This window comes from Channa argus, chromosome 1 (genome assembly GCF_033026475.1).
Source record: "Channa argus isolate prfri chromosome 1, Channa argus male v1.0, whole genome shotgun sequence".
Lineage (NCBI taxonomy): Eukaryota > Metazoa > Chordata > Actinopteri > Anabantiformes > Channidae > Channa > Channa argus.
Genome location: NC_090197.1, coordinates 29,387,943 through 29,410,399, shown reverse-complemented (window position 1 = coordinate 29,410,399; position 22,457 = coordinate 29,387,943). Strand labels below are relative to the sequence as shown.

General features: G+C 41.1%; 1 protein-coding gene across 11 annotated transcripts in view; it reads left to right on the top strand.

Moving 5' to 3' along the window:
• usp54a (ubiquitin specific peptidase 54a) overlaps nt 1-22,209 on the top strand; it is a 57,511-nt gene extending 35,302 nt beyond the window's left edge. For 9 of the 11 annotated variants that reach the window (XM_067480281.1, XM_067480249.1, XM_067480231.1 and 6 more), the window contains 13 exons: nt 131-299; nt 2,016-2,207; nt 2,983-3,117; nt 4,256-4,937; nt 5,021-5,145; nt 5,274-5,438; nt 6,144-6,263; nt 9,103-9,277; nt 11,513-12,396; nt 13,265-13,368; nt 14,285-14,401; nt 15,970-16,201; nt 17,067-22,209. In XM_067480281.1, the coding sequence (XP_067336382.1) occupies nt 131-299; nt 2,016-2,207; nt 2,983-3,117; nt 4,256-4,937; nt 5,021-5,145; nt 5,274-5,438; nt 6,144-6,263; nt 9,103-9,277; nt 11,513-12,396; nt 13,265-13,368; nt 14,285-14,401; nt 15,970-16,201; nt 17,067-17,668 (3,702 nt within the window). In that variant the 3' untranslated portion in view covers nt 17,669-22,209. The remainder of the gene's footprint in view (nt 1-130; nt 300-2,015; nt 2,208-2,982; nt 3,118-4,255; nt 4,938-5,020; nt 5,146-5,273; nt 5,439-6,143; nt 6,264-9,102; nt 9,278-11,512; nt 12,397-13,264; nt 13,369-14,284; nt 14,402-15,969; nt 16,202-17,066) is intronic. The other 2 variants (XM_067480212.1, XM_067480291.1) reach the window with 2 other exon arrangements.
• The last annotated feature ends 248 nt before the right edge of the window (nt 22,210-22,457 follow it).

Genomic DNA, 22,457 nt, shown 5'->3' with positions numbered 1-22,457 from the left:
GTGCGAATGGGTAAATAAGATGCAGTGTAAAGCACTTTCAGTACCAATGGGTAGAAAAGCGCTATATTAGTGCAGACCATTTACCATTTAAATTTTCTTCTACTTCTGTGTTTTTGGTTGTCTCCTATAGATTGGTCCCAAGTGGAAAGACGTGGTTTCTCGCTGCATTAAGGGCCACTACCAGCCTCTGCTGCTGCTGTACGCTGATCCACGCGGGACGCCGGTGTCTGTTCAGGACCTGCCCTCTCGCCTCGACCTCAAACACCTCAACAAGGCCTGTTACGACAGCGAAGACTCGGGTAACTACAACACAGCTAGGAGTCGTAGTAGTAGCACAACAGCAAACATTCAGGTAACTAACCCAGAATTAGCAGTGCTTGTAATAGTTGTGGTGGTAGTAGTAGCGGTAGTAGTAGTAGTAGTAGTAGGACGAAGTGTTGAGTCTCCCATTAACGGGTGGGAGCGGTTGAATTAATGTTTCACTCAGTGTGTGAGAACGGTTGCTAGCTAGCTAACAGCTAGAAGAAGCTATAAACACAGTGATGTTTTTGAGTAGTCGGCCTCAGCTGCTCCCAGTCAATTTAGTGCCATCATTTACCAGTAAACAACTAAAAGTTTTAAGTTTGTGAATTAACTTACTAGTGCCCTGAGTTGGTGACACCTTAGACAAACCTAGACGCTGCATTGCCTGCTGCTATGTACATTAGCGCCACCGCGATATTGAGCCAGGCAAGACTAGTCTATAAACAATTACAAGTAATATTTATTTTAATTTTTTTTCTTGAATAAAATGCATAATGTTTACATTTGTCACCTGATTTCTGTGAATTTCTTTTATGATAGAGTTCATGGTCGATTTGCAACAAACATTGTTTTGTCTAGAGTTACTAAAAATCTCAATAGTTAAGCTTTTAGAAATTAAAAGAGGTGTGTATATTCGGAATGGGATTGTATGTGAATTACTCATGTCATAGGAAAGGAATGACAATCCTTTGCCAAGCATGGATTTAGGCTTGCCCCAACTTTACAAAATGCAATGTTTCTTGGTAGAATCTGGATGGAAATGGTAATATTCACTTAAGTAATTCACTTCATCCAGGAACATCTCCCTTGATTGTCTAGCTGCTTAACTATCAAGATTCTTGGTAATTGTAGATGAAAAAAACATTCTTTTGTGCTACACTTGGATTACCAACTCTAATCTAAAAACAAATCACTGAAATTGGTGGGCAAACATGAATACAATACATGACACTTTTTATGTTGAAACAGGCGGTCCCCTGTTTCCTTTCGTCTATAGGCCATTCTTGCAAGTCAAATCAACAGGTCAATTTATTTATGTCTATCGGTGACATTGGCATGATGAATTGCTGCTGGCTAGCAAGCTAATGTTAGCGCAGTTTCCTGCTAGCTATTTGACTGCTAGCTAGGTTTGATTTGTGCGTGAGCAGAAAGCTCTGCAGATGTGGTTTGTTCTGTTCAAATGGTAAAATCAAGCAATAGAGATGTGGGGTTTTTTTTTAAATATTTTACTGTTACTCACATAAAATTTTATATAAATAGTTTGCTATGTAAGCTGGAAAAAGTTACTGTCCTGACACTAAGTTAAGGTAAGGTAGATTGTGTCAGCTAATAAAGAATGAGCATTTAAAAGTTTGATATTAGTAAGATGGTGAATCATTTTCAGTCTTTTTACACATTTGAGATTAGAGCGACAACTTTATATTGATTGTCTGTCCTATTGTAACATGCAGCCCAGGCTCTTTTAAATCAACTGTTATTATACAGCCAACATTTTTTAATTTGCTTCAAATGACTAGTCTGTTTAACAGAGGCACTAAGTCCTCACACCCTTTTCCTCCTTTCATTTTCATTTGTACATTACTGTAGGTTCGATTTATCACAATTTGTAACTGTGACAATGCAACTCTGCACAACTTTTTATATGCTATATATTTTTATTACTAGTTGTAATTTTTATTTAATAATAACCCACCCCCCCACCTCCTGGGCAGGCCGTGAGCCATCAATCTCCAGCGACACTCGCACCGATTCATCGACGGAGAGCTACTCATACCGACAGCCCTCTCTCTCTCACCATGAGTCCCTGGCCAGTCACTACTCCTCTGACTCCCAGGGAACTGTCGTCTGCCTCGAGCGCCCAGATAGACCCCTTCACACCTCACTCAGCAGCCTCGATACCATAGGTAAGTCTTTGGTGTGGTCAATAAAGTCACAGAGGAGGGTATGGTGATTTTTCTATTTAACATAACAGTACTAGATGAATTAAAGCCTGCAATGAAGAGTTTGTTCAAACCTTAACAAACCGGGACGGATAGGTCGTTTTCAACATTAAGATTAAAGAATACATATTGTTGATTAGTTTCTCTAAGATTAAAAAATACAGATCATGTATGCAGCTTTCCCATGTTCTGTTTGTGACCACAGACCATCAGGTGTTGTCTTGCAGGTTAATAATCTCAGCAGTGTTTGCTCGCTTAACCAGCTAATACACTTGCTTTTAAGTTTGTGTTTGCTTCATGTCAAATATTTGAGTGAGTGCAAATCAATGCTACATGGACATGAGGTGACATTTATCACCAGAACCTAGTCTGCCACCTAATGGATAACGTTTTTTTTCTTCATAGAAGTACACCAGTACTTTCAGGAGTTCACAATCACAACAATTAATTTAACCATTCCCCTGTGAATTCTGCCTAACTTTGTAATTGTAAAGCATTATTAAAAATCATAACATGCATTACATTTAAAAATGTAATCTGTGTGTACTCATCAGTGAAAAGCAAGTATATCTAGACTTTCGTAGTATACGATTTATTTTGATTGTTGCATTTATGTTTTTTCCTTGACAATCCTCTGTTAAAGAAGCCACACTCTGCCATGCTTCTTTTTTATGTGTTATTGTGTGTTGTATGATGTGGTGACTCTGTAAACATCCATTACCATGTTCTCATTGCTAAGGCCACGTGACGGACAGTGAGCAGCACCAGTCACTGAGGAAGGGAGTTGGGCCTGGGGATAGGAAGGGCAGCTCTAGCCGTCCCCGGCGATCTAAACCCAACAGCGAAGTCTCGTCAGCCGGGTACCACAGTGAGGGTAGGCCGGGTGAAACAACCAGACTGAACTAAATAAATCTCAAATAATACTGAACTATTAAAAATAAAACCCGACAATGATGTTGTTACATAATTTTGATAAGGACCCCTTATATTGGGTTATTTAGGAATTGAATGAAATCTTGGACAAAGCATCATTTTATAGGTGAGAAGTAATTTACAAAATTAAATTTCAAACTGAACAAAATTAACTTAATCAAAGGACAAGCATAATTAGAAACATAAGAAAAAATGTGCAGATGTTTTGAGAGTCAAACATAAAAATGCAGTATGGTCTGAAAATGTTAATGATCATATTTAGAAGGGAATATGGTCTACGAATAAAATTAAAATGTCTGATTTGACTGTAAAATATACATTGTCTAATGCAAAACATTAGCTTTGGAAATTTAAACTTTTTTTTTTTAGAAAAGTAGCATTTTGAGAGAATAGTACCTTTCTGGCAATAAAATGGAACACATCTTTGTTTATAAAATACTTTTTAAACTTTTTTAAATATACAATTTTATCCAAAAAGTTGTGATTGTATATTTAGAATTAATCTGAATATGTATCCTTGTGTATAAACTATCATTAATACATTTCTCTATAGCCCATACTAGGAGTCAAAAACTCTACTGTACAACCTTTTAATGTAATTTAAGGACAATTATTGCAGGTTTTTTTTTTTTTTTATTACTGCTTTATATAACTGCAGTAAATTATTTGAATGAATAGTTAAGCGTCAAGCTCAGTAATACAATATTCTTTCTGTGAAAGAAAAACAAAATTATTTAACAGTAAGCTGTTCCTTCATGGAACATATTCGGTTATTTTTTTATAATTTTTTTTTTAAAACAATAGGTTGGGTTCAGACAGTTTTGTAACTGAGGGTCTTAACACAGAAGTAAGAGTATGTACAGAAGATTTAAGGTCAATCAGGTGCAGGAAAGACGCTGTCCTTTAGCTTTTTAAGTTGCTGTTTATTATTTTTCAGTTTTTTGGCTGTCCCGCCTTTAATCTCAATTTCAGCCATTTCTTGTCTTTGTTCCCTCATTTGGCCTCTTCTTTCATTCTGCTCATGTCGTGCTTTTGTTTCTTCTCACCCTTCTCTTCCTCTCTTCGCTTCATTGTCCCAGGAGAGACATTAAAGGAGCAGCAGGTTCCTCGTCACCTACCTAAACCTTCTTCATCGTTTTCAACCTCAACTAGTCGCCTCAGAGACTTCAAGGAGACCATGAGCAACATCATTCATAGCCGACCCCTCTCCTCCTCTTCCTCTGCTTCTTTACCGGCTGCTGTCATATCCTCTGAAATGTCCACCAATCACCACCCTGCCACTTCCACTGCTTCCTCTACAAAAATGCACGATTGGGAGGCAGACAGCACGAGCAGCGAGTCAAAGTCCAGTTCCTCTGGAGGAACCGGGTCAGGGAGGTACCGACCAGCATGGAAGCCCCGGAGGGAGGCGCTAAACATCGACACAATCTTAACACGTGAGAGGAGACGGCAGGCAGGGTACAGCCCGCTCGGAGCCTCCCTGCCTGATGACTGTGGAGCTGCATCCTCCAAGGGAGAAGACTCCTCTTTCATAGACCAGGAGGACCTTAAGCTTGTCAGGCTGGGCTCCTCCTGGACACTCCCCTCCACCTCCAGCAGTCATAGTGTAGGTGGAGATGGTCCACGAGGTGGAGCCAGTGCAGAGCTGCCTCCTCCACCACCACCTCCTCCCAGACTGATCCAGAGGATGGAGAGTGGATATGAAAGCAGTGAGAGGAACAGCAGCAGCCCGGTCAGTCTGGACCTGAACCTGGGAGACAGGTGACTACAGAAGGTTTCTGGTTCCATAGTTCTCTGAATTAAATTGGATATCAACAGCACCTGACTGTCTTTCCTCTCTGCAGGGAGTGTGGTCTGAAGAAGCCTTCAGTCTCCTCCTCTTCCTCAGGGCCATCATGGAGGAACATCAGGTCAAAGAGTAGTGGAGCTCTGCTGCAGGAGCTGAGCTCTTCCAACAGGGGGGGCCTCGGTACATTGTGTGTGTGTGCGCGTGTGTGCGTGTGTGCGCCATTAACCTTGTGGGGGTCGTCATATATCATTGTCTTGTCAGCATATGATCTTAGTTCAGTGATAACTGGGTTTACATGTGTTGATCAGCCCCCCCTTCGGGCCGCAGCGAGCTGGACGAGCTGCAGGAGGAGGTGCTAAGGAGAGCGAGGGAAGAGGAGCAGCAGAGACGCCAGGAGAAAGAGAGGGAGGCTGCGCTCGGCTTCAACCCGAGACCCAGCAAGTACCTCGACCTGGACCAGCTACAGATCCAGGGTATGTACACACAATTTACTGTGCCCCTGGGTTTGTTGTGTGTGTTTTGTTGTTTTGTGTAGAACAACAGGAATGTTCTTCATTGAGCAGCTGAAAGGCAACAACTCATCTGGCACACAATTGATAGAAAGACACATGCAGTATCAAAGCCTGCTTGTGTGTATAGTGGCTGGCTCCTCTTGACATTACTGAAATGTTCTCTAGGGAGTAATGGAAATATCAAATCGAATCCCTCCCTACAAAGTCAGTGAAGTCTGTACTAATGTTCTGAACTCTGATGGCAGGATGGGAGGGGGAACAGTTTGGGACTTTTTTCTTTTAGTCTCTGTATATTGCAGATAAATTAATCCTTCATTATTGTTTATTTGAACCGAACAAGGCTGATGGAACGGCTTTTCAGTTTTTTTCTTTGACACATTGGCTGACATCCAAGCATTTATATTGACATCTAGCTTTTCATATAACATATGTCTGAGATACAAGGCAAACAAGTATTGTTTGTAAAACACTAACATGATTTGGACTCATATACATTTGTTACCTTGAATGTCAGAACAGCAGATTTGTTAGTTTTCTAATCTTGAACAGGATGTGTAAAACAGATAGCTGCTCAGGCATTATAACGGTCCGCAGAAGTCCGACTCCTCGCACAGTTCTTTTTATTTCACCAAGCTAAAGAATCACTGAGTGCGTATTGTCCTGTAGGTAAAAGCGACAGCATTGAGCGGTGTGTGTCGGAAGCTGAGCTCCTGCTAGACCAGTCGGTGCGTCTTGAGCAGGCAGAAGAGGTTGCTGCTGCATTGTCGGCCGTCAACGAAGCAGTCTGTAAGCTCCTCCCACTCCCTCAGACCCCTACTTCTGTACTTTACACACACTCACAAACGCATTTGTCTGTATAGGTATGAGAAACCTAACCCAGTTCTGGGCTAAACCCAAAAACTAACTGAATTAACATTAAAAGTTAGATGTGAACAGTCTGCAAACACTACTGTCATTCCTCTCAATCCACCTACTCCGAGCCTCAGCATCTCTGCCATTACAACACTAGTCTGTCAGCGTGACAAAGTAAAAGCTTTTAAAATGTCTTCACACAGGTGACTGAGAGTTGTCTAAGCAGGAAGATATCAATTATGTTTTTTATTCTCACATATTGGGGTGGGGGTGTCCAGATTCTTTGAGGGATTGAGAGGGTAGGGCAAAATGTCAGGGCTACACAATCCTTCAAACTGAAGGGAAGTTCTTCAAGGAGTAAAAAAAATAAATAAAACAATACACATTTTGTCTCTGACTCGTAGAAAAAACAGCTTTGATCAGGACATTTTCCTCTGGCTGACTGCATGCTGACCTTCATAGACTTGGACATTCATAGATTTGGCCGAAATATAGAACACGGGTATTGTAGTGGGCATGTCGATGTAGAAATTATGTATTTGCCTTGAGCAGAGATTTAACAATTACCTTAATATAAGGTTGTGTCATATTTCAGTTTTTGTTTTGTTTTATCCTACTGGACTCTATTGGCCACTGTAGCCTTTATTTACCTACACTTTTTACGGCACTGAATGCCTGAAATGCAGTACGCCAGACCTGATTTTAATGACAGCTTGAAGATACCATCTTAGGTGAGGGTGGGTTGTACAAAGACAAAGCAAATTTTTATCTTCCAATTTCTGATTGACTGAACACACATGATACAGGTAATGAGAATTGGGTAGGTTAGGAAAATAAGCAGGACAGTGGTCCCTGAGTTGAGGTGTCCCAGTGTTGGGATTCCCTGCCAGAAGATTTTTTTCAACTCTTACTACCCCTTGAATTTATTTAAAAAAAAAAAAAAAGTCTTGACAGCCGGCACTTTGAAGATGTCAACCGGTGATATGGTTATGTTATCAAACTAAAATATTTCCACACCACCACAGAGGGACAGAGGGTTTCTCATGTTCATAAAATATAGCAGTAAATTAGGTCAACAGACCCCCACACACCAGCCCTCTGCTTGGTTGCTAATGGTAACAAGAGGCGAAACGGTGGCCTGCTGGAAACGATTTGTCATCAGCCTCAGAGCTTTCAATGTTTGTGTGTTACTGAGGAACATTCACACACTTTTCTGTCAGCCATGTGCTGAAACGCCTTTCATTTTCTAGCTGCGAGGGTACTAATGGCCATAATCCATTCCCTAGCCCCTTCCCCAAACCTAGCATGAAAGACACAAATATGTACACACACTATCTGCAACTGCTGCATAACAAACTTTTTTAGTTGTTCATTTTACATTTAAAACTAACAGAAATAAAGAGGTTTGAAACTAAACTGCAAGAGTGAAAGAAAGGGAGCAAACTATAGATGGTTTGAGTCTCAAACTCTCCAACTGTTCTTCACATTCAATATTAGAATTTATTTGCAGTCTCTCATGGAGGTATTATTAGAAATCCTTATATTATCAGTTGTTTTTAAGAATGGGGGGACTCACCTATACACACTTAACTCGTCACAAAGTGCAGTGGGTGTGAAATATGTGCTTGCGTTTTTGTTTTTGAACGTTACAGATGACTACAAGTCATGTCCAGAGGCAAAGTGTTTTACATAGCACACAAACAGCAAAAGCTTATGGGTAAAATATATAGAATACAACATGCAAAGAACGAAAATAGTATGGAATAAAGTTTTTCTTCCACAAATGGAGAGACTGTAATTAGCTGTGCAAGTTTGTTTAAATAAAAGCCATGGTAAGCAGGTATCAACACTGTCTTCTTGGACTGAGCAACACAGAAGGTAAAGCACTCAGAAAAATTTGTATCCTAGTTTATACCAACCTCAGAGGTCTGCAGAAATTATTTAATTATGAACAAAAAGTAGTTATTATCTCAGGCTTGTAATGACTGTAGAGATCGGAGAACTGGAATTACATGCTGAGCTTGTGTTGGTGGTAGCATAATTATCTTATGAGCTGAAGCTGTGACTTGTAAATAGTCCATCATAGTAATCCAGCCTTCTAGGCTTAACTGCATATACGTGTTTCTCTAAACCACACTTTATTTTGACAGTTTTAACCTTTGTGAGATTCATTCAGTGCAGAATGCTGATTTCATTATTAAATTGATGTTGCTGTTAAATAAATACAACCTCTCACTACAAAATAGAATCTTCAAATGCAAAGGAATTTGTAAACTAAAACTTGTTCATTGTGAAATATTGCGAACCGTCGCTTGTTGGTCAGAAATGGTATGTACATATTACTTATGAAAGGCAAAGTTGCAGCTTCATTTTATCCTCTAAATGAGAAGTTTGTTTCCAACCTGACAATTCTTAGATAATACCTTGGCGATTAGTGTTACTACCAGTTCTGCTAAACCGGAACGATCCTTGGTTGTATTTTTATGTCATCTGAACAAATTATCATCATTTCATCACTAAGAACAAAACATGATTTCCTGCGCTTTGGCATTTGTGTCATTGCTGCTCACATGCACACAGAGACCACCATCATGTTAGCAGTCGGTTATTTGATTTTCTGTCCATTGTGTATTTGCTTTTAAGATTTTGCATGAAATCATAACTTATTTTCTGCATCTTTTTTCATTTTCCTCATTTCTTCTGTCCTGTTTGGTTTTTTTTTGTTTTTTTTTTCCTATTGTGTATTTTCTGTTGACATGTAACCTGGCTGCAGCCAAACTGCGGCTGGCGGCGGCTGAGGGTGGAGCTAGTAGTCACAGCCGGCTGCAGCGCTGCATGAGGAAAGCCCGCAGCCTGCAGCAGCGCATGCAACTGCAGCAGCAGCAACAGGACTCAGAGGCAGGCAGACAGCAACCACAGGAAGAGGGGCAGCTCCAGGAACAGCCCAGGTACCACCTGTAGCTCAGCCAATTAAACGTTGTGTAGTATCAGCCCTTTTGCATATTATTAGTAGAGGCTTAATGTTTAACACATGTCAGAAATGCAAAGCTTCTGTTGCCTTTAAAGCAGCACACTATTGCTGCAGCATCAATGATCCTTTGCACAACTCACTGCAGTGGTAAACTCAACCCTGAACTTACTTGGACTGTTACCTAGTCAGAGTGGAGTCCAGCAGAGGCACTTTGGAGGTCTGGAGGGCAGAAACAAGTTTGAATTTCCTAATAATGTTTCTGTTGTGGGAATTCTGACCGTAAAACTTGCCTACTGTCTTCTTCCTCCTGTAGACTGTAAACATTCTCTTTTATCCCAATGTCATGCATAGAAATAGTTTAAACTGTGCTGCAGTTGATAAATTTTATTAGTTTTTGGACCAATATGTACAGATATTCATTCTATTACTCTAATTAAATGCAGTCTCTGATAATTTGTGTTAGTTCTGATGAAAGAAATTTCATATTAGCTAAATGTTTAATATTAATATAATTAATTATTCAATAAGATTCAGTAGAAACAAACTATGTTGGGCTTTAAAATATATTAGAAGGATTTTAAAGTTAGTCTTAGTTAGTTTGACAGGAGGCCAGTGTAACAAGGCCGCACTGAGGTGATGTCAGTATGTTGTGAAGTCCTAGTAAAGACGTTTTTGCACATAAACTTCTCTAAAGTTCTCCGGTCCTTACCCAGAAGAGCTGGATGTAAGAATGCAGATGTCAGTCTTGATTAACCAGAGTTTATCCTGCTAGGCCCCAGTACAAGGTCCAGCTAACGTGAATGAGCCTATGTGTGAAAAAAGCACGCTGCTCTCTCCTGAATTGTCTTGAATTGCTTTGTTGGGAAAAATACTGTTTCTCGCAGCATACGTGAACTATGTCCCATTGTGTTATATGTGTGAAGTCACAACTCTGACAATGGGCAGAGTATACTGATACTGCCCACATTGCTCAAAGTTTGTACTGTATGTGAAAAGGGCTTAATTGTAATCTTAGTAAACATGCAACAGAATTAAGATTGTGAATAGGCTTTTGCAAGTAGGCTTGAAAAGGTTTAAAGAGCATGACAGTAGTGCAGACGTGCAGAAATAAAACGGACCATGATCAGTTTGGCAGTGTTTAAGTGATTATACTGTAGCAGAGCTTACCCTAACATGAATTTAGGGCTGGTGCTGGAGCTTGTTCAGAGCTCATTAAACTTGCAAACCTTTATAGGTCCTAACATCGCTGTATATGTTGCTGCTTCCACAGCAACTGCTACCACCTCTCAAAACAAGCACATCGCGACAATGTTTCTTTACAAATGTTGCTCCTGGCTTTTCGAGCCTACATTTGCATTTGAACACCACTTGTCAAACACAGTTGTGCACCCCATTGCGATCGCCATGCAAGGTGATTTAGTTTGGTGCAAACTAATAAATGCTACCAAATAACAGTGAACTTGGGACAGTAATATCACCATTAATAGCCTAAGCCTTGAGTTATCTATCTAACTGCACAGGTATCAGTCAATCAAATAACAAAGCTTTACTTTGTTTTGTTGGTCACTATAATCCCACCCCTAGCCCCCAACCAAAATAGTTCATGGTTCTAGACCAGCAAAGAGTTTGTGCTACTCTGAAACCAGGGACACTTCACCAGCTCTTTAGTCCTGTTGTGGAGAGTAGTGTTGTCATGACAACGCACACCAACACACACACACAGCTCTGTGGAACAGATGGTCATCCGGCAGCTCTGGTTTTAAACACACACACGTATGGGCAGCTATCCAAGTAATGACATTTATTGACATTAGAATCTCTATGACAATGCATTTCCTAGCCCCTTACCCTAAACATCACAACTAAATGCCCAATACCTTTAGAATATATTCTAAAGGTGAATAGAATATATTCTAAAGGTGTTACTCCCTAAGTGCCCAGTTCCTGGATGTTATGGGGAGAGTCATATCAATGGCTTGAATTGATTTATCCTAAACCAAATTTTAAACCTATCCCTAAAACCAGGTCTTAACCCTCCAAAAGCCCTCTGAAGGTGTGCAAGAACATAAGGACCACCCCACAACCCCCTTCACTCTCTCTCACACATGCACACTCTGACCTTGTGTGTCTCGTTCTCTCTCTCTCTCTCTCTCTCTCTCTCTCTCTCTCTCTCTCTCTCTCTCTCTCTCTCTCTCTCTGTCTCTGTCTGCAGTGAAGAGCCTCTCTCGGTCCAAATACTTCTGACGGACAGCCTGAGCAACCAATCAGCTGCTAGTGAGGAGCAGCAGGCCCCACCTCTCTCTCCTTGTCTTGTTAAGCCCCTTACTCCCAGAACACAATCTGTGTCAGACCATGCCTCCCCCATGGGGGGCCCTACAGGTTCACCCAGGGATGACAATAGGACTGGGGTCCCCTGCTTTCACGTGGGGAAATCCCTCTCTAACAGCGGATCCATCCCTGCTCTCTGTGTGGACAACTGGGACCAGAGCCCCCTGGAAGAATTGGCTCCAGCACCACTTGCGCCACCAATACCAAAACCTGAGGAGGAAGACTGCTCCCATGAGTGGACCAGAACATCCCCTGTCTCCATTCCAGCACATGCCCCCCCCCCACCAAGGCCATATTCTCGGTCCCCATCACCTGCTGACAGATGTTCTCTGAAGATGCAGGAGGAGCCTTACTACCCCAGACACATACAGACCACAACCCACGTCTCCAGGCTAGCCCCATCTCCTCCCACCTACCCCACCAGGAACTGGTCCTGTCTAAACCTAGAACCACCTGATGTGGTTGATTGTCCTGATCCACCAATGCTCTCTCCCTCCAACACTCCCCTTCCACCTGCGAGTCAACCTAGTCTGACCTCCTCCCCACCCCACAGCCAGGACTACAGTCAAGCCCTCCCTGTGGAGCGCTGGGCCAAAAATGTCAACAGATACTATGGCTCCCAGAGTGCAACAGAAGGAGGAGGGGAGGCAGCGGTGCCTGGCGAGGAGCTGTCAGAGCTGGACTCTCTGTACCAGGCCAGTCTGCTGGCTCCCAGCATGCATCGAGGCAGCCGTGGCATCAGTCCCCAGCCAAACGGCAACAAAACAGGTAGGAACTGTAGAAATACTAAAGCTACGGACATATCACACCTGTCCTGTAGGTGTCAGTAGTATATCATGACAGATGGTCCCGTTTCAAACGTATGAAGTTTATCAGCTGTAGTTATTGATGTGATCTGAATGAAAGAAACTGGAAGAATGTGTCACTGGCATGTTGGGATCCTCTGAAATTAAGACTTCTTTGAGTAGAGACACTAGCAAACAAGACACTAATAAAGTTCTTCACAGAATTAATGTTTATTAATAAAACTGAAACCACAACTTGCGAAGCTGTAACTAAATGTTGTCCACACTGACATTTGATAACGACAGACATAAGACTTCAGAATTCCGCCTTGGACATTGCCCAGAGTGGCCTTTCAGACATGTAATTTACAAAAAATATGTTGACTTCTTTCTTACAGTTGGCATGTCCAGTTGACATGATTTAATCTCTGGATTTTAGGGTTTTTTTTCCCTCCATATGTGCTTGGAAATAAATTCTTAGAGAAGCAGAGCTCAGGTGCTCATATTTTCTCTTTTGCTCCAGCGATCGATTTTTAGATGGCAGTTATGAGATCTTTTTTACTACCTTTTCGTTCACTTGTGCACATGAAGAATATAAAAAAATAACTGCAAAATAATACCATTACTCATGTTTCACTAACATTTTACACCTAAAAATGTGACTTTTTTTTAATATATTTTATTTAAACCTTTGAGATCTTGACATGCAACATGCTATAGTAGTTTACAAGCATGAGGAAAATATTCTTCAAGTGTTCTTTTGGTTTGTAAGTCATACATAGATAATCATATTACTAGCACAATCATATTAAAATAAATTGTTTTATTAAATTTTAAGTGTATGTGTGTAGGTTCAAGGAGAGTGCTGTCAGGATGTGGACGTTCTAAAACGCCAACGGCAGAGATAGAGAGATATGCCTACAAAACACCGGCGCCGGTTACTCCTCTGCAAAAGGTCTGTGTGTGTGAGACACATGATTGTAATTATTTCGCAGATGTCAAAGTGCTTAATGACTGTGAACTCAGTTTGTTAATTTATACATCATAGCTAGGAGAATCCTTGACTGTAGCTAGTGCTGCCTTCAGTTGCATATTGTAGCTCGTTTTGTTCAGTACAACAATGTAAACAGTTTTAGACATTTAAGAGTTTTGTCGGTGAAGATTCTTAGTCATCCAGGTTTCGTTATCCAGAGATTGATTCATGTCAACTGGACTTCCTTCTTCAAGATGGCCTATCCAGCTGACATGATTCAATCTGCATTTGAGTTTTGTTTTTTGTTTTTTTACTCCACATGTGCTTGGGTTCGAAATAAATTCTTAGAGAAGCAAAGCTGTAGGTGTACATATTTTCTCTTTTGCTTCATTGTTAGCTGTGGCCCCAGCTGTACATGTTTTGCAGTAAATGAGTTTTAATGTGGAAATGTGGTGGCCCACTGTGTGTCTGCAATGTGGGGATCAACACACTGCAGCTTATGAAATTACATGCAAACCATGTGAACATCTTAATCAATTACAGACGCATTAAACTTCATACACTTCATACTTTCTACATCTGCAGTGATTTCTTTACATGCTGAACCTGTCAACTACGTGAAGATCTTTTTCTGTTGGTTTGTGTTTTGTGGGTTCGCATCTTGTTGAGTTTCATAGTGTCATTTGTTGGCCTTTACTGCAAAACCAGAAAATTTGTAACACTAGCAAGCTGCAAATGTCTGTTTCAAAGTACTGAGTCTGTTTTAACATATTTCTACGCTTTTGGTCATAAACTCCCTTGATTTTCTTGCATAGCTTGATTCAAGACTGATCAAGCTGTCCTAACAAAGGACTGTTTTCTAGCGATGTCCCGTGCGTGACCTTTGTCCTCTGTGCAGACGCCATCAACAGAAGATGAGAGCTACAGTGCAGAAAACCTGCGACGCCTCGCTCGCAGCCTGAGTGGAACAGTCATCGGATCAAGACCCTACAACCTTGGGCCATCCCACAGCTGTGTAAGCTACACAAACATTTTAGGTCTTCATCTACACATGTATACTCTAGAGAGACAGTAAACTAGAGCATAAAGAGAGGGATATGACATGCAACAGGTCCACTTGTCAGGATTCATACCAGAGACATTACATGGTACAGCCCAGCTCCCTCCAGTCATCATTCTAACTTCCTGCTGCCGCCTGGTGTTTATCTGATGCAGCTGCAGCCTGACTCACTTTCTGCTTTTCAGTCATGGGAGATAGATGGAGAGATGGAGTTATGTTTTCTAGAACAACAGCACTGCTGAAAGAATTACTCAGATCGTATGACTACCACACCACCAAGTCCTGTCCAATAAAAGGACTAAAGCTTTGTTTTTCGTCTTTGGATATTACTAGGTAGCTCTGAATTTCTCGAGTGTCAATAAAATCTTAAACTGTATTTAATGTTAATCTGAAATGTAGTTGAACACTGTACTTTCTGAACACAGATCAGACATTCGCAAACAGAACTTCAGTGTTGGTTGGATTTTAGTTCCTTTTGGAAAAAAAAACAAAGCTACAACATGTTAAATAATGTTGATGTTTAATTAGAGTACTTTTACCTCCCAAGTATATTTAGGTAGTTTGATACTTGTTACTTGTTACTAATCTAAACCTTCATTACACTGTGGTACTACCACTTTGAATAAACCATCTGAATACTACTTTCACTTCTCGTTTTACGGAAACACTCTCACGTCAGACATAGATTCAGATTTTAAATGACATGCAGATTCCTTTTAAATATATTTTCATGCTAATGCTTTTGAACTTAAGTACCATTTTGAATGCAAGACCTTTACTATAGTAGAGTATTTCTGTGCAATGGTATTGCTCCTTCTACTGCATAGTAATGGTCTGAGTACTTGTTGCCCCTCTTCACTGCTCATAGCTTTAAATGTTTGGGAGGCTGAAGCAGGAGCCGGTCTCATCTTTTCTGCTGCTGGCGTTCAGCCATCGTATATTCAGCCCTGAGGAATCGCCTTAGGCCATCACATTAAAGATTGAGCACTGATTTAGTTCTTCCTTTAAGCTTTTAAAACGAGCTCTCACTGCAAGGCGGAGCTGGCCTGATCTGAACCGACAACTGAGCTCAAACTCCTGGTTTCAGTGTCTGCGGGAAAGATCCTGATGTTTTTCTTAATTTATCAACAAGAGTGTTGGAGCGTTGACACTGTCAAATATTAGAACCAAGATGCAGGAATGTTAAACTAAAAGCAGTATGACCTGTGACCCTGAAGCCAGTGATGGTCATAAATGATGATTTTATTTTAGTTGTTGGGATCATGTGTCATTTTATTGTGTTTGGGTTTTTTTTGTTGTTGTTTTTTTTCAATCTGTTTTAATGACTTGTTTTAATTTTTGACCCCTCTCTTTTCATTTTTCTACTTTCTTGTCATCCATCCTCCACTATTTGGTTATTTTTCTTTTATCTCTTTATATTTTCGCCTTTTTATTTTGCCTAATTTTCTTTTTTTCTTTTTTTTTCTCTTTTCCACCATCTTTTCACCTTCTCCATCACCTGTTTCCACCTCTTCACACTGAAGGACCCCACCTTGCCACGACCCCCTTTTGGGCATTCTGACCCTCGCTCCTCCTCCCCCCTCCACTTCCGTCGCCCCAGCACCTCCTCTTTGCACCTTCCCTCCTACTCCAACTCCTTCACTACAGATCAATCCTACCACCAAACCCGACACCACAGCCCCTCAGCTCCTGCACCTCCTCCACAGCACCCCCCTTTGCAGGCATCACAGCCACCCAGCTCCTGGGTGCACTCAGGTAACCTGCTGGCCCTTCACCACCATGTTCACATCCGCTTTTCACCACAAAACGTCAACCTTCCCATCATGTCCTTTTTAGCGTTTGAACATTTTAAATTTAATAGAACACTGAAAATCCCTGAATGATCTTAAATTTAAGAGATGTCCCTCTACAGACAAGTTTACTGTGCACAAATGTGTCATCTGTACAATGAAATGACCAAAATATCACATTCAAGACAGAACCACATGGTGACAATAATTATAGACAGTTTTTAGAAAGTTATTCTTTTTAATTTAACTTGACCCCCTGTCAAAATTGGCCATTTTCATCTTTCATGCTTTCACATATTTTCCTTTTTTTAATATTACTTCACTAAGGCTAAATATCACAAACACACATCTGTATTTTGCTGCACTGTTCTACCCAAAACCTAAAGCCTTCAGAATCATCATAGTTGAAGTAATAATTAGTTAATGATGTTTGCGGTCTGTTCATTGCCTTGAAAGTAAAATGGAATTTTTAAAGACAAAAGAAAATTTAAATGCTCAAAACGTGTGCATCTTGTCCTTTGTTTTAATGGTTTGTTTTTTTCTTTTTTCTTTTAAACCCAAAATTTGGGTCAGAATTAATATTGGTCATAATTAAATGCAGCCCACAGAGTAAAAAAAAAAAGTTTGTGTAAAGGACAATGGGAAGTTGGTGTCCAGTTTGAGTGAGCAGGTTGGAGATCTTGAGGTTGACTAAAGAACTTTATACACTCTGAAATTACCGCTGTAGATTGGTTTTAACATGTGAAACTTAGGCTTCAGTTACTGTTTAATGTTATGATAAACTGAAAGTGCTGTAATGTCTTTTAAAAGTTCCTCCTCTCCTTCCTCAGGTGCTGGACCAAACATCCAGCACCAGTTTCTGGCTGTGCCTGACTGGCATCAGACTGTCTCAGGTCAAGGCCTCCACAGCGTCGCGAGTTATGGCACGCTGCCCCGGGCTCCTCGTCGACCCCCACCTCCCTCTTCCTCCACCACCTCCTTCCCCATGCCCAGAGCTGCCTCCACTCCAGCCCCCCCTCCAGTTCCACAGAGTCTCTACGCCACCCTGTCTCACCCTCATCGCTCTGCAAATGTGACCCACAGGACTAATGGCCACTACCGGCAGCACTCACTGCCCAGTAAAGCCAACACTTCTGCCCCTTATGCCTCACACCACCTTAGAGTCCCGGAGAAGGCCCCCACCCAGCCACTCCGCCTAGACATGCCCCCTGAGAGCGACTGGCGCCGTGATGCTGCATACAGGACTCTCCAACCCAGCTCCTCCGCTGCTCGCCGCCACCAGCCCCTCCAGCGAACCGACTTTCAGCCCCCCCACCACTCCCACAGGGACCCCCGTCTCTGCTCTCTCTGCCAGAAGCTACATGCTGAGCCGTCACGCCCCTACTGCCCATCCTGTGGCACCTATATGGCTCGGTTCTACCCGACCAGCTGATCACTCCTTAGGCTTGTGCCATCTGCCCAGCATTTTCTTGTTCTTAAGGTGGAGACACAGCAGAGTTGTATTTCAACTGTCATATGAAGTCTGAAGAGAGTGTGTGTTAAAATGTGCCAACATAGAGCAAAAGCTGCTCGTCGTCTTCCTTCTTCATGTTGGAATAAAACTTTTCTCACTCTTGTTTCCTTTTATCCTACATTTCCTTCCAGCTGCTTCACAACAAACCAGTCTGTTCTTGTCCCCCCCCCACCCCCAGTCTGGGTTCTCGCCACAATATTACGAAGACGGATGTCTTACAGACAGTATAGGTTTATGATTGTCTGCTGGATTTAAGCACATGTACTTTTTTTTAATCCAGTTAAAGATAACGTACCATCACGCAGAACAGGATCATGAAGAAAACATGAACCAACTCTGGACATAATTGAAAAGTTTATGATGAACAGAACTGAACTGAGCAGTTATCGGGAGTGATTGGGCGATGGAGATGCTGCATTGTTTGAACTGCAAACCTTCAGTTTAGTCAAGAAATATGTTGGGCAAGTAGGAATAATCTGATTATTCTGACGGGAAGACGAAGACGTCAGAGTACAGTACAATTTAAAAACTTGCTACAGCCCTTAATCTGATTTAAGGCTGTAGCAGTAAAAGGATTAGTCAGTTGGAAAAAAATGGTGTATTTTAATCATAAGTAGCTTAAGTTGCTGATTTTCTATGTCTTACCTGGCATAAACTGGACCTCGCTGTTTGCACTTTCAAACATGCTAGAGCTAGTTCAGATCTGGTTTAGCTTTGGATCCAATTTTCATTTTCATGGGCTGCAGGGCCATGTTTACATCGGTCTCAGGTTTTCCAGGAACACTAATGCCAAGTACAAAGACATCAACATGGCAGCCTATAACCTCTGTGTTCATCATGGCTTTGCATGCGCACAATGGCCTCCCAACACAACTGGTCCAACACATCTATGCTCATTGTGATTTTTATGGATGCCAATTATTTCTGATAAATGTAATACCGTGACATGTTTTGATTCTTATCTGAAAGTAAGATGTTAAGGTTAGCCTTTAGCTAGCTAGCATAAACCACCCTGGTATCAATCACTTTGCAGTGTTTTACAGATTTTTGTCTCTATTACAAAGCCTTAAAAGTTCTTGTTGATGACTATAATCTCTGCTAGCTTTGGACAAAACTGTTCATTCTAGACCAGCAAAGTAGTAATGTCGCTCTGGAACTGTTCTTTCTGGCTGAGAAACGACTCTTTAGCTGTTGAAATGTGAAGAACTAGTTAAATATTGTCCCCCAGCTCTGAACCAGCCCTCAGATTACTTGGTAGAAAAGAGTATTTGTGTTTTAAGACATTGATTCAGCAAGACATTTTACAAAGCAAATGATTGATTAGTTGAGAAAACATTAAGCGATAATGCACCTGTGGAAATGATCCTGGAAGCAAAGTCACAGTCAAGTTTATTTGCCAGGAGCAGGGACAAGGGGCGGCTATAGCTCAGTTGGTAAAAGCAGTTGCTTACGGACCACAGGGTGAGTGGTTCGATCCCCAGCCCTGGCTATATGTCGAAGTGTCCGTGGGCAAGACACTGAACCCCTAACAGCCCATCCCCCCTCCCCAGCGATGCAGTGCCGGTCCAAGCCCGGTAGAAATTGGGGAGGGTTGCGTCAGGAAGGGCATCCGGCGTAAAAACTATGCCAAATCAACATGCGGACAATGATCCGCTGTGGCGACCCTGAACTCACGGGATAAGCCGAAAGGAGAGTAGTAGTAGGGACAAGGCAGAGTGATCCAGTCTGTGGAAAGTGGTTTATTAATCCCCCTGGTTGGGTTTTTTCCTCACCTGACCCAAACAGCCTTGTTAGGTGGACAATATAGTAATTGTCACGACTTGTTCAATCATAGAGGTGGCTAGGTGTGGCCTCCATGTTGGATGTGTGAAGTGTTACTCGCTCAGATGGGGTCGTTTTGAGAGATGACTGATACAATGTTTGACTGTGTTTATATGTGCTTAGTTGCTCAAAGAAATCTGGTAATCGGGGAAAAAAGTTTACATGCACTCAAGCAACCTGGTTACTGGTTATGCAAGCAGCAGCGGAGTAACCTGATTTCTCTTCTATCTCGTTCTTATTTTGGAAGCCTGGCACACAGACTTTACCTGTAAATGACAGAAAATGCTGCTTCGTGACTTGTTTTTTTTCCCCTCTGTTCATGCTGCTGCAGGGGGAAAGAGGAAAGAGGAGAGACAGCTGATAATACAGAATAGTCTGAAAAAAAAAAAATCTGTAATGAAAAGTGACTTATTTCGACATCTACAAGGCAGTAGTTAGTTACGTTTTCAGTCGCAATTTGTGCAGATTTTGATTTAAAAATGAGGCGGCATCGCCCCATTTTTTACCCTCTCATTCAGTCTTTAAGGGCATTGTCTGCAGTCTTTTGTTCTACACATGCTCAGTTGGTGAAAGCAGATTAGAAACCTGCTTACATGTAAACATTTTAGAAAAATCTGTATTGTAGAGGAGAAATCTACCAGGGTTTTGGAAACCAGCTTTCTCATTTACATGACACTTGAAATCAGTTTTCCCGAGAAAGTAGACAGTAACCTTGAGTTTATGTAAAATTTCTTTTCTTATCAGAGGTGGAAGTCCACTCTGCCTTTTCATCCATCCAAAATAAGATTAAGACCATTGCACATGACGTCCACCTACTCTCACCTCTATCTAACGGGCCTGCAGGATATATTTGGTGATTGCTACCAACTTCCCTCAGACCGAGAAGGTACTTGGATGATCGGTGAAATGTTTCAAACTAACAAGAAGTCCAATTGTTATGATTCTACTTCCAGATGCTTTTTGCTCAAACTGCAGCATGCGCAGGTGATATGCACGTCTACAATGCAGAGTGAAGGACATGAGACACAATTTGAGGACAGGAAACAAATGTCCTCCAGACACTGAATATTATTCTGCTTTTTCCTCTATTTATTTTTGTAGGCTTGTGAGACTGAGTTGTGCATAGATGGCACTATTCTAACCTAATATGAATATACTCTGCTATAATGATCTAATTTTATAACCTGAGTTTAGTTGGTCGCCTTGTTCAGGAGGTCCAGCCTCTGTGTACTGTTCTGTCATTTCAGAGCCTGTAGAGGATATTAGAGTAAAAGCTTTTATTTGAACAGAGTTGCAGCTAATATTTAGCATGATTTTTTTTTTTTACCTATTATAGCCTTGTATATTTAATGTAATGATATATGCAGATTTTTTTTAGTGCAGTGGCTCCACTGCATTTAACTCTAATTTAGTGCACTTCACAAGTGTTGAAGACAGATTTGTCTCCTGCTTGTGGCTTGATCTTCTTTGGACGTCTCCCTTTGGTAAGGGACGAGGTTTGTGTTGTTTTTTTGTTTGTTTGTTTTTTAACCCAGACCATGAGATCGGTTCGTTAGATCATGAAGGAACATGTTGAAAACAAGCATGCTGTTCATGTAACAGATTGAACTGCAGAGTCTGTTCCACTGCCAAGACTCCAGTGGCTTTTTTCTGAACCCCGGCCATCTGGTGCTCCAGGTGAGTTTAAACAAAACAAGCCACTAGTCTGGAGAACAGATATTAACATTATAATGACAAGTTCACACCTAAAGTAGCAGGTAAATACGAAGTAATGCTTTGGTTCATTTGCTGTCTTTAAAACAGCTCCATGGTTACAGCTATGATGTTGGTACAAACCGATATTTTCAGAATAAAATAAAATTTTCTGACGTTTGTATTTCAGACCGGAACCGAGTTCATAATTGTAACAACACAACAAAGTGTCAGTAGTTTAAATGAAGAGAAGTTATTTTTTTCACCATGTAAAGTTCTTTCCTTTTATTTCAGCTTTTGCGTTGCCAGATTTTATTTTGAATTTTGGTAAAAAATTTTGATGCTTATTTTTCTACATTTAACAGATGGTTTAAAATGTTTAGAATGTCTTTTAGAAGATTTATTTTAGTAGAAATGTATCGCGATTATTGTTGCAGCTGCTCACCTGCTGTGTTGTCAGTCAGCATTAAATTAAAATTTTACTAATTTTCAGATGTTTTTGTCAGACTTTCTGGCTCTAAATTGGCTTTGGGTGGATTTTCCTGATGCATTATGAATCAAAAACGACACAAACTCGAGATGTGTACGAGAATGTGATACAGAATAAAACCAAAGAGAGAAGAGTGTAACAGAAACTTTGTGAATTGTTTTTTCCACACAGCAGCTGAGCACAACAATAATGTGTTCACTTGTTGTTTCCTGCTGATCCAACGACTGATGCAGGCGATTGTTTGACTTATAAGAAAATCACAGGTGAAACTGTTATCAGTTGTTTTCCACAAAGTTCGAGTTAATTGTGAATCCACCTGTGCTTCTGGCGAGCCAAACGGTCTGCTGTGAAGAGGTTCTGTTTCTGGAGCTTGTTGTTTTCATGCTGTGCTGATGGAAAGATTCTGTATTTTTGCAATAAAGTCGGCAGCACTGAGACGAGCAGCCAAGGAAATCTGGCATTTTTATTCATATGAGTCCAGTTTCCTTCATAGAATCCCAGTGCATCTGTTGATGTTTCACCAGCCAACATCCTAACATCAGATTTCTTCTTTCTCACTGATTATTATGATTCTGAGATGATCGTCACTTTAGGCAGCTGGCTCAAATTTAGGAAACTGGTTAATTGAGATTATCACTCTACTGAACATATGGAGCCAAAGTTAGCAGCTAGTTAGCTTAGCATAAGGACTGGAAATGGGGCAAA